The 11,809-nt window shown below is 32.3% G+C and overlaps 1 protein-coding gene across 2 annotated transcripts; it reads left to right on the top strand.

Moving 5' to 3' along the window:
• Positions 1 to 302: 302 nt before the first annotated feature.
• On the top strand, positions 303 to 5,318 carry LOC112501218. Of its 2 annotated transcripts, none has more exons than XM_025104914.1 (3): positions 303 to 453; positions 1,302 to 1,488; positions 4,885 to 5,318. In XM_025104914.1, the coding sequence occupies exons 2-3, from the start codon at positions 1,307 to 1,309 to the stop codon at positions 5,069 to 5,071; spliced, it is 369 nt and encodes a 122-aa protein (XP_024960682.1). In that variant the 5' UTR covers positions 303 to 453; positions 1,302 to 1,306; the 3' UTR covers positions 5,072 to 5,318. The 2 variants fall into 2 exon arrangements, with proteins under 2 accessions (XP_024960682.1, XP_024960683.1); XM_025104915.1 differs by having other exon boundaries at positions 314 to 453; positions 1,306 to 1,488.
• The last annotated feature ends 6,491 nt before the right edge of the window (positions 5,319 to 11,809 follow it).

Here is an 11,809-nt window from a genome sequence, read left to right as displayed (position 1 = left end):
AATATCGATATATTTTTGTCAAATTTTTATGATATCGTCAAACATATATTTTATTCAAAAATAAAAACATCATCGCTTTCTCAAAATCACATAAAGTCATAYTATAAYAYYRAYYGAGATAAAGAATAAAATGAAATATTAAAAACACGATGCATCTCGCTGCATTGCGCGAGTACGCTTCTAGTCAATCAAAATAAATCAATAAGTTGTTTTTATCAACAATCTCAAACACCCCTAAATCTAACATTTTTTTTTATTTTCAAAATCATATAGAAACTTCACAAACCATTTGATGGTGAAACGAGCATAAAATCACTTCGAGCAACACACACGCACCCAAGTCGCAACTCACGGAAGTCCAAAGGTTCTCTCTGTTGGGAAAGCAAAAGGTTCCGATCGGCGAGAGAAGCAAAGTCACCGGATCGGCTTTCTTCTCATCACTTCAGAATTTAGGTAATCTTCTTCTTCTTTGCTTTGTTCCTTATCTGACATATCAGCACTCTTATCTTTATCCCCTTTTCGATTTGCATTTTTGTGTGTGTGTGGGGTTTTTCGATTCGAATCCCTAGATCTTTGTATTTCTAAGAAATGTTAATTTTCTATTTACATACTATTACGATTCTTTGATGTATGAACTTCGTCAGTCTCTTGTTTTTGCCAACCGATTTTGTTGGCGGCTTCTTGTTTTCGTTTTAGGGTTTTGATTCTGGTCAATTTTCGATTGTATTTTGGGGCTAAATTGAACGGTATGAACATAGTCTCTAATTGATTTAGCTGCATATGTATAATGTGCTGTTATGCTTGTCTGAGTTTCGTTGATTTCACAATTGAAAACATAGCCAACTTTAGGGCCTGTTTGTTAGCAAGCAGCTGAATGAGCTTAACAGGACTCACAGCTTATTCGGTCAGCTTGTTTGGTAGTGGCTTAATGATATAGAACGAGGTTTATTCGGTAAGTTTCTAGGGGGAGCTTTATGCAAGAAGCTAAGTTTTTTCCCGAACATGTCCGTCCAAATTAGAAAACACGCTTCTTTCGTATATGAAAAAACCCTCCCAAACAAAAAGCATCCTCATCTATACAGATAGATTAATCGGCATAGACAACTTTATCCATTCAGGACTTAATGGAAAATCAACCAAACATCCCCTTAATCTTAAAATGTCGTCTTTGATTTTAGTATCTCAACTAGTGGTTTAGCATTTATTGATCAGATGTATGATCATTTTGAGCTGAAAATTTATATTAGTATGATCGTTATTCATATTTAGATCCTCAAATTACTGATAAGAGTTGATTATAGATAGAATGGCATCGAAACTGAAGCTATTGCAATCAAAGGCGTCCCAAGCTTCATCTTTCCTGTCAAAACATGGAACCACTTATTACAAGCAAGTGATGGAGCAGAACAAACAATATATTCAGGAGCCGGCTACTGTTGAGAAATGCAATGAGTTATCCAAACAGTTGTTCTACACTCGTCTTGCAAGGTTAACTATTTGATCTTTTTTCGTGATATAACGACCGTTCTTTCACTTGGAATTCACGTGGCTTTTGTTAGTATGCATTAGTGTTTACTTTCTGGTTGGTTTTATGATAGTTGTGATGTCTTATTATCCTGTCACTAGGTTTCCAAGAAGTTCTATCTTGAATATCCCATGAAAAACCTGTGAAAATATGTGGAACCCCATTAGATTAATCTTTAAAGAGCCCTTGAGGAGAGGTTAGAGCAGTGTGTCGAGTCCCTAGAGTCAAGGTTTTAAAGTATAAAACGTGAGGCGAGGTGTAAGTCTCGAGGCAGAAAATAAAAATAGATAAAATAATATTATATATGTAATACTTAGCCGATAATAATATTTAGAATCATAATGTTGCTAATAAAGTCTTTAAATACTTTAATTTAGGTAAATAATTGTTAAAGAATTTAATAAAAACAAATTAGAGAAACATTAAAAGCCTCCCACATAAAGAGAAACAATAAAAGTGACACAGATGTCAAGAGAAGAAGAAAAGTCACTCCTGCTATGTGAAATCGTAGAATCCCTTATGCACCTCCCAAGTCGCATCGCTAGTATGCAGTCTTACTGTATAAAAAGGAAAAATCACACATAGCAGTAACTTTTCTTCTTCAACGTCCATGCACAAGGAAAAGCAAAGAGCAGAGGTTTCACTTTAATGTGTCATCAATCCATAAGTATATTTTCTTTGATTTGGCATAATTTTTAACCCTAAAGTCTTAGTACCGCCTCAGCCTCCCCCACTGCCTCAGACCCATCTCAGTAGTTTGAGGTGTACGACCCAACCAACCTAGCAGAGGCGCTGCCTGAAGAACGTTTTTTGACCGCCTCGATCATTTTTAGCAACCATGCTTGGAGTTTTAGACCTTAGCTCTGTTACTATGTAATAATATGTGGAATCCCATTAGATTACTCTCTAAAAGAGCCCTCGAGGAGAGAGGGGAGGTTTTAACATATATGGAGTAGAAACGCTCAAAGTATAGCCGATATGAGACTAACAAAATCAAAGCCAAATGAGCCCATTATATCCTACCCTGGGTGTTGTCTAAGCAGGGATGTAGGCATGCATGTCCTCTACCCCAAGGAGCCGATCTCAAAATACCATGTTGACATCTGTTATCCACCCTAATAGTTTTGTACTTATCATTATATTCCAATGGCACAACACATGTGAAAGTATATGTGAGTGCTCACAATCGTTTTCCTTTAAAGTTATTATATAATTCTATGAAACATATGGTGCTTATTTTTCACACCCTGAAGATGAGGTTTTTGGTTCACTATTCTTCTTTCTAGTGGGAGTGTGGGATAAGTAACCAGAGTGGGGTACTTTAAGTGGAGGAATGATGAGAATTGCATGTCACTTTTTCACAAGCCAGGGTCTTCAGTGAAACAACTGCCTTACTCCTTTGGGTAGAGGTCAGGTTTGTATACATCCCAATATCCCATCCTCTCCCAACCCCACCTTCTGGTGGGATATTCTGGGCTCGTTTGGTTTGTGTGAATATGGATGACATTCTAATGATGGAATTAAGCTATGTTCTGTCAAGAGTATGTTTTTGTTTCTCTAGATTTCCTTCAAATTCTGGCCTAAGAGTTGCATTTGTGCCTCTTTATGTCAAATGAACATGTGACCAGCCACTTAGCCATCTCTTGGCTGATACCATAAATCATTACATTTATTTGCATATAGATACAAGAATATCATATAAATTCGCAAAACATTATGATAAGTTAAACGGCAAAATATAATCCTCACCATTGGCTGTAAAAGCAACTAAAGCCAACTTAAACAGCAAAACATAATGTGGGGAGTAATCAAATGAGAACCCCATATATTGTGAGAACCGCAAGAACTTTTACCTTAAGGTATTATTTCACATGAATTTTTTCTCTAAGGCTAGTATTTAATGTATTGATTAACATATATTTGTTTGACAATGTGTTTGTTTCATAAGTATTCGGTTCACAATGTGAAACTCTTTTACGTGCATCTTTTGTTTCACAAACATGCCAAAAACTTTCACATCGTGAAACAAATATATGTTAATTAATACTCTAAATCATAGCCTTAGATGGAAAAGCATCATATGAAATAGCACAGCTGCACATGATGCACTAGTTATCAGAGTTCTCACAGTTTTGTGGGTTTTCAAATAATTAGCCCCCAACATAATGGTAATCATGTTTTAGTTCTCTTTAGTTCTCACATTAGTGTTCTTCTTGCATCTATCCTTTCTGCTGTTATCGTTTATTATTCATTGCCCTTGTAGCCTGCATGTACATACCCTATTTATAGCGATTTTTCTAAAGCGTGTTTACAAAATTCTAGCAACTTTCAAGAAAAAGAACTTTTCAAAACTTTTTAGAAAGCCGGGCGTCACCACAGAAACAGCCTCCCGACCCTCTGGGTAGAGAGGTTTACGTACATCATATCCTTCTTAGACCCTGCTAAAAACCAAACCAAACCAAACAGACACGGTAAACCCCACACACATCATATCCTTCTTAGACCCTGCTAAAAACCAAACCAAACCAAACAGACACGGTAAACCCCACACACATCATATCCTTCTTAGACCCTGCTAAAAACCAAACCAAACCAAACAGACACGGTAAACCCCACACAGAGATCGGGTGCGGAGGGTAAGATGTATCCAGACCTTACTAGAGGTGGTAGGATATGAATGTATGTTGGGACACGGTAGTGTATTATGGTCCATTTTTCCTCAAACTCTTGCACAAGCCCTGGGTCTTCATAGAAACAACCGCTCTACTCTTTGAGGTAGAGGTCATGTTTGCCTCTCCCCCTCACCCGCCGGGGGAGGGGGAGCTATTTTGACTGGAATTTACTGGGTTCATTCAGTTTGATCGTTTGGTGCCAAATGTTTGAAAGTACTAGACCACGTACCAACATTATCACTTGTCTAATTCAGCTGTGGCTGTGCAGTTTTTGTTAAGCTTATAATATATGTATATAGGGTCAGGTTTAGAGGAAAATTGCAAAAAAAATGAAAAACTGAGGAACATCCTGGTAACCGTTCATCTGGACAACATGCACATGTGCATACAAGTAATTTGTAAGCAAATTGTCCGGTATGCACATGTGTATAAAAACCAAGAAACAACTTCAATTACTTATATGCACATATGCATATCGTCCAGATGAATGGTTTACCAGAGTATTCCTCAAAATTTCATTTTTGGGGGTTTTCCCGTGAACCTCCCTCACTCTGTGTATAAAAGGGGTAAAATTCACACACTCCTCACATTTGGTGAGGTTTGAAACCTTGATCTCCAAGGAGACTGGGATCTATTGGTAACTCGGATGCCGCTAGGCCAAGTGACCCTTTGCCATGGTTGTTTCAGTCTTCCTAGACGTAACGAGGCATTTTGGAAGGAACTCGATCACGTGAAGAATTTATGGAAGAATAAGCAAGATATGCACGTTGAGCAGGCTGGGATTGCAGCTTTGTTTGGGCTTGAATGCTTTGCGTGGTTTTGTGCCGGTGAGATCGTTGGAAGGGGGTTCACGTTCACCGGTTACTATGTCTGACTTTGCAACCGTTTTGGTTCATAACGTTTGTTTCCCGAAGAGAAAACCGCAAGGCCTTTTTTCCGTTACGCGATTTAAGACCGCGAAATCCTATAATACCGACATGTTCTTTTTTTGGAAATTTTTGAAGCTGAGAAAATCAGTTGCTAAGTTGCATCAATAATCTGCATATTTGGTACTCCTCCTGATTTACATACTTTGTGTAATGACTTGTTAGTTTTAAAAAGCTTTTGATTGTTTTTTGGTTTGTTCATTAGTTCCAAAAGGTTCCAAAGGTTTGTATATGTTGGGTTTGGTATGCAGAACAAAATAAAAACTTGATGTCACATGCAAGGTTCTAAAAGACGGAATCAGGCCTCGAGGCGTTTTCGCTCAATGAGGTAAGGCATAAGCCTCGAGGCGAATATATATATATACCAAAATATGTATATATACACATTTATAGGGGGCTGAACCCATGTAATTGTGATAACCTTGAGAACTAGTATATTATCTGCTATTTCATATTATCTTTTTCATCTATATTCTATAGCTAGAAAATAATGTAGTGATTAACATATATATGTTTCATATTGTGATTGCTTCATATGTACATGTGAACCTTTTTGGCGTGTTTGTTATACAAAAAATACACGTAAATAAGTTTCACATTGTTAACTGAATACATATGAAAGAAACACGTTGTGAAATAAATATATGTTAAATCAATACATTAAATACTGTACTTAGATGGAAAAAAAAATCATGTGAAACATAATCTTTCAAATTTTGGAGTTCTCAAATGATTAAATCTGTACGTTTATGTACGACACTAAATTACTGAAGGTGTTGGTTTGGTGGTTTTTGATAAAGGAATGAGTGAAATCGTGGTCACCGAACCAAGGCGTAAGCCTTGTACAGGGTCCAAGAGGCGTCACCTCATGTGCGGTTTTGGCCCATCTCGCTTTTAGGTGTACACCTTAAACGATTTTTATAACCATAGTCACATGTTTGGTGTGATGATTAGATTAGAACAAGACAGAAGTGAGTGGGAGAAAAATGCATTTTTCTGTCATACGAAAATACGTGGAACAAAAAGAGGGAGATGGGATAAAATTAGTAATTATCATACTATTCATGTCAAATTAAAACCCTAAAATTTTTCATAGTTCTTTTACCCTCCTATCTCTCGCCTGTCTAGTTTTGTCCAATCCTATTTGGTTCTATCTGCATACCAAACGTACTCTTAATAACAAAATCGGACTTGCGTGAACTGATTTTTGGTTGAAAACCAAACCATGAACTGAGTACCGACATTTTTTTTAAATATCTGAAAAATATATATGTAGAGAGGTGTCGAGAAAAGACGGATTTAGTTTGGCTTTTAGAAAAGTCTAGAATTGAGGATTGGTTTTCTATAAAATAAGCCAAACCAAATATTGTCGGTCCTAGATCTGTCACTCGTGGAAACAACTGTTTTATCTCTAGGATAGAAAATACGCCTGTATTATGTTTTGTTTTCTAGTAAGATATATTAGATTCGTTCGGTTTAATTTTTAGATTGTTTCTGGACTAGATAGTAAAAAAAAAGATCATATTGAGAAAAAGTTTTTTTTAATTAAAATTAAATATATTATATGTATTTCATGACTTCAAATAAAATTTGAGCAAAATGCATCAATTTCTATTGAAGTTTATTTAAGTTATTATTTGTTGTAATAATTAATTTTTCCCCTTGTTTTTTTTGCTTATTTTATATCCATTCATATTTTTTTGATTTTCATGTAATATTTTCATGTAAATAAGAATTACAAGTTAATTAATGGGTTTTTGGCCTTTTAGAAAGTCAGCAGTTTAAACCTTACTAAATGTGAGGATGGTGTATGAGTTTATTTGTTGTATTTGTCGTATATAAATATTATATATTTCAAAAAAAGAAAAAAAATACAATTTACAAATATATTAAGGGGGTATTTGGTTTGATAAAATGGTTTTGAAAAATTTGAATTTTATAGAAGGATTTAGAATTGGAAAATTTGGACTTTGAATGATTTGGAATCTTCGGTGTGTATGATTTGTAGAATCTAAAATAGAATTGAATTCCATTATATATAAGTAATTTATAAAAAAAATATTGTATTACCTTCTTATTAATTAATTATTACAAAACAAATATTTTAAAATATTATTATTATAAATCTTACGAAATCATTTTCTTATAAAGAATATATCAAAAAAGATGTTTTATAAAATATTAATCAATATAATATATGTTAAAATCCAGAGAAATTAATTAAAATCGTCTATTTTGACTTGTGATTTCATTTCTTAATCATTTCTCTACTAAAAACACCAAAATGTTACTACGTCTTCAAGTGGCACCTCTGCAATATACAGAAGGGTCAACGTATAAAAAAAAAGTTTTTGAACCAGGTCCCCAATCAAATCTGTAAATTAGATATAGGTCATGGCACCTCCGACAAGGTGTTGAAACTAATTACAGATCTGTTTCAGAAACTTTTTTTTACACTTTGATCCCTCCTAAATCGATAAAATATAACTTATGGACTTAATAATATTTTAAAAATATTATGAACAAAATACATAAAAAATAAACCATTATCTGAAAAGTTATTTTAATTAATTTTCTTAAAATTCATCGTATTTAAAATTACTTATATATTAAGTTAAATTAAAAAAATGGTAATAATTGAGTAGGTGGGCCCACACGTATCGTGTTCTCAACCCCGGGGCCCACAACCACGAGTCAATTCCGGGTTGGTCAACTCAACAAACATCTACCACGAAACCACACCCTGTTTGCAACTAAATTAACACCTCATTTGGTTTACCTCTCTCTTTTCCTTTAAATTTATAAATTATAAATTTTTATATTATTATTATTATCATAAATTATTTTATTTGATATTTTTGTCAAAGTTGATCGACTTTTTTTCTATTTAAATATAACACTTAATATATTGATTAAGACTTAGGATCATATGAGACCAAGATTTTTTCGTAAGATCCGTAAGATCAATTCTCAATCCTTGGATTAGATCTACAATCTCAACATTCATAATTACAAAATTGCTACAAGACTTCTCAATAATTACAAAATTACCATCGTGCAATTTTAGACTATTAGATCATTAGTTTATAAAGTTGATCAATGAACATAAACTGGTCTCACGGGTCTCACAAAAATCCATTGGTCTCACGTGAACCCAACCCTATTGATTAATATATATCTTTATCATATAATGTGTCTGTTTCATACGTATTTGATTTATAATATAAATTTTTTACGTGTATTTTTTTCTTCAAAAACACGTCAAAAAGGTTCACGTTGTGAAGAGAGTACATGTGAAACAAATATATGTTAATCACTACATTAAATTCCAACCATAAATAAAAAAAATCATATGAAATAACATATGATGCAGAAATCTCACAATTTAAAATGTTCTCAAAAGAACGTTCTTATATATAAAATAAAATCAAATATTTATATGAAGTTTTTAAAATATATTAGAATTTTAATTACAACTTATTACCACCTACGTATAAATTATTAAATTTAATGTTTAAACTCTGTAAAACTAATTGAGAACCAACCAAGAGATTTGCTCAATATAACCCCTTTCTTCGTGCATTGTTTTAAGTAACACCTTTCGGGGCCTTCGCCTCGAGCATGCCCTTTGGCTAGGGATGGTGATATGCCCTGACCCGATGGGGAACCCGGCTTACCCGGCTCACCCGACTCAAACAGGGACGGGGATTCCCGCTAAAACAAGTCTCATGGTAAGGGATCCCCGGTAGACTCAAACTGGGGTTGGATCCGAGGTCGGGGATCCCCAGTAGATTCAAACTAATGGATATTATTCATAGGGTTTGATCGGAATTTGATGGGGGACGAGATGTTAACCCCGTACTCATCAGGGACCAGGGCCTAGGCCTGGGATTACAAAACCCGCCCCGCTGCCATGCCTACATTTGGCCCTTCAGCTATGGGTGTTGCTTCAGCTATGGATAACCAATTTCCTTATCTAAATTCACTTTTTAACTGCTTCTGAAATCGAATTCCTGTTTTAACGAGAGTTTACGCAAATGCATTTCACATTTCCATAAACTCGATTTTCAGATTAGTTTTTTTTTTAACCCAAATTTGCATGAGGATCTTTTAATGAGAAAGTAGGTGTTACGCAAAATGCGTAAGACATTTGTGTAAACTCTTACAAAAGTGGCTAAAAAGTGAATTTGGTTGAAAAGATTGAGTATTTCAATCAATTCCCCCAAAAATCAATCTGGGTTTGAATCATGTTATTTACACATGCACTTCTACTCTTCTAGTCATTACCAGATATAGTTAGGGACCGTTTACCCTAGTGCTTACCCGGTAAATGCTTAACAATAAAATTCAACGTTATTAGTTACATGATCGAGTATATTCAAATATATCAAAACGGTAATGTATGAAACAATTTACTCTGTTAACGTTAATCGGATAAAAGTCATAACGCTCACTTACTGATTAAGACTCTCGATCTTTGTTATCACTCTTACCAGATAAAATTCTTGATAATTGACATATTAACCCGATAAGGTAAATGATCCACTAAACATTTAGCAAAGGACCTTGGTCTAGACCTATTTATATTATATTATAAAGCATTTGACAAAAACTCTTAAAAACCATTTTTATGCATAAAATATTGTTTATTGATGCATGTCACTTAAAATTCAAGATTACAAGTAAATTGTGCGTAAGTACAACTTATTAAAACTTTATTTTTGAATTTATGTAATTAACAATATATAAACATAATCAAATAAAGAATAAACATCTCATTTTGAATATAAAAAAATCTAATAACAAAATACTTAATTATTATCTTTATAAAAAATTACATTATTAGATGATAAATAAATTACTTCGTTATTAAACCTGAACTAAATTATAAACAAAATATTGAATTAATGGAATTACACAAAAAATAAGAACTTTAAATAGTAAATTTGATACTAATATCGATATATATATTTTTTTCAAAATTTTATAATATCTTTAAATATATATTTTATTCAAAAATAAAAACATTATCATTTTTTGAAAACTATAAAAAAAAACCGTATTACATTAACAAAAATAAATAATAAAATAAAACATTAAAATAAAAATATATAACACTGTATTATACGAATATCCTTCTAATCTATACTATATTATAAAGCATTTGGCTAAAACTCTTAAAAACTCTTAAAACTCTTAAACTCTTAAAAACTCTTAAAACTCTTAAACTCTTAAAAACTCTTAAACCCGTTCATCCATATCCGATTTCATCCCATATCTGAATTCGTGTAACTAACTGCAGATAAACACAATCAAATACAGGATAAACATCTCATTTTAAATATAAAAAATCTAAAATATAATTAGGATAATCATTGAGTTCTAACAAAATACTTAATTATTATCTTTATAAAATGTTATATTATTAAACCAAAAATAAATTATTTCATTATTAAACTTAAATTAAATTATAATAAAAAAATTGAATTAAAGAAATTACATAAAAAATGAAAACTTTTAAATAGTTGATTTGACATTAACATTGATATATATATATTTTTAAATTTTTATGATATCTTCAAATTTATATTTTATTCAAAAAAAAATCATTATTGTTTTTTTTAAAAACACATAATCTATACTATATTATAGAACATTTGATAAAAACTCTTAAAAACAATTTTTTATGCACGAAGTATTGTTTATTGATGCATATTAAAACATTTGACAAAAACTCTTAAAAATAATTTTTTATGCACGAACTATTGTTTATTGATGCATATTAAAACATTTAACAAAAATTCTTAAAAACAATTTTTTATGCACGAAGTATTGTTTATTGATGCATATTACTTAAAATTTAAGATTACAAGTAATTTATGTATAAATATAACTTATTAAAACTCCATACTTGAATTCGTCTAACTAACTGCAGATAAACATAATCAAATATGTTGGACCGGTAACTGCACTAGGGAGCCGCCCACGTGATATTGTCCGCTCTGGGCTGCCCCGGGGTTTCCCCGCACGGCAACAACCCCTCACGATTTTGTTTTCTAAAACGCGTCACTGGTAGGAGAAGACTCCCACTTCCTTATAAGGAAGAGAAGACTCCCTAGCCTCACCAATGTGGGATGCTCCTGCATTGCTACAGGAGCGGTGGGTTTAAGGACGAGGATTTGACCTGCCGAGGGAACACCGAGTCTGCTGACCCAACAAAATATTGAATAAATATCTCATTTTAAATATAAAAAATCTGAAATATAATTATGATAATCATTAATAACTAACAGAATTTAATTAAAGAAATTACACCAAAATACAAGAACTTTTAAAAATATTAATTTAATACTGATATTGATATTTTTTTTTTCAAAATTTTATGATATTTTTAAATTTATATTTTATTCAAAAATAAAAATATTACAACTTTCTCAAAATCACATAAAATCAATGTTTACTTAAAATTCAATATTACAAGTAAATTATGCAAAAGTACAACTTATCAAAGCTCGATTTTTGAATTCGTATAACTAATTGCGGATAAATATAATCAAATAAATTAAGAATAAACATTTTATTTTAAAATATAAAAAATCTAAAACATAATTAGGATAATTATCAGTTCTAACAAAATAATTAATTATTATCTTTATAAGAAAATTATATTATTAAACCAAATATAA

The sequence above is a fragment of the Cynara cardunculus genome (assembly GCF_001531365.2).
Source record: "Cynara cardunculus var. scolymus isolate 2C chromosome LG 17, CcrdV1, whole genome shotgun sequence".
NCBI classification, from domain to species: domain Eukaryota; kingdom Viridiplantae; phylum Streptophyta; class Magnoliopsida; order Asterales; family Asteraceae; genus Cynara; species Cynara cardunculus.
Note: the sequence above shows the minus strand (reverse complement) of the source record. Positions and strands in the feature narration are given on the sequence as shown.

Coding starts and splice junctions, on each gene's coding strand:
- LOC112501218 (XM_025104914.1), top strand. CDS start 1,307: ATGGCATCGAAACTGAAGCTATTGCAATCAAAGGCGTCCCAAGCTTCA. Junction 1,489..4,884: donor TTCTACACTCGTCTTGCAAG/GTTAACTATTTG, acceptor TGGTTGTTTCAG/TCTTCCTAGACGTAACGAGG.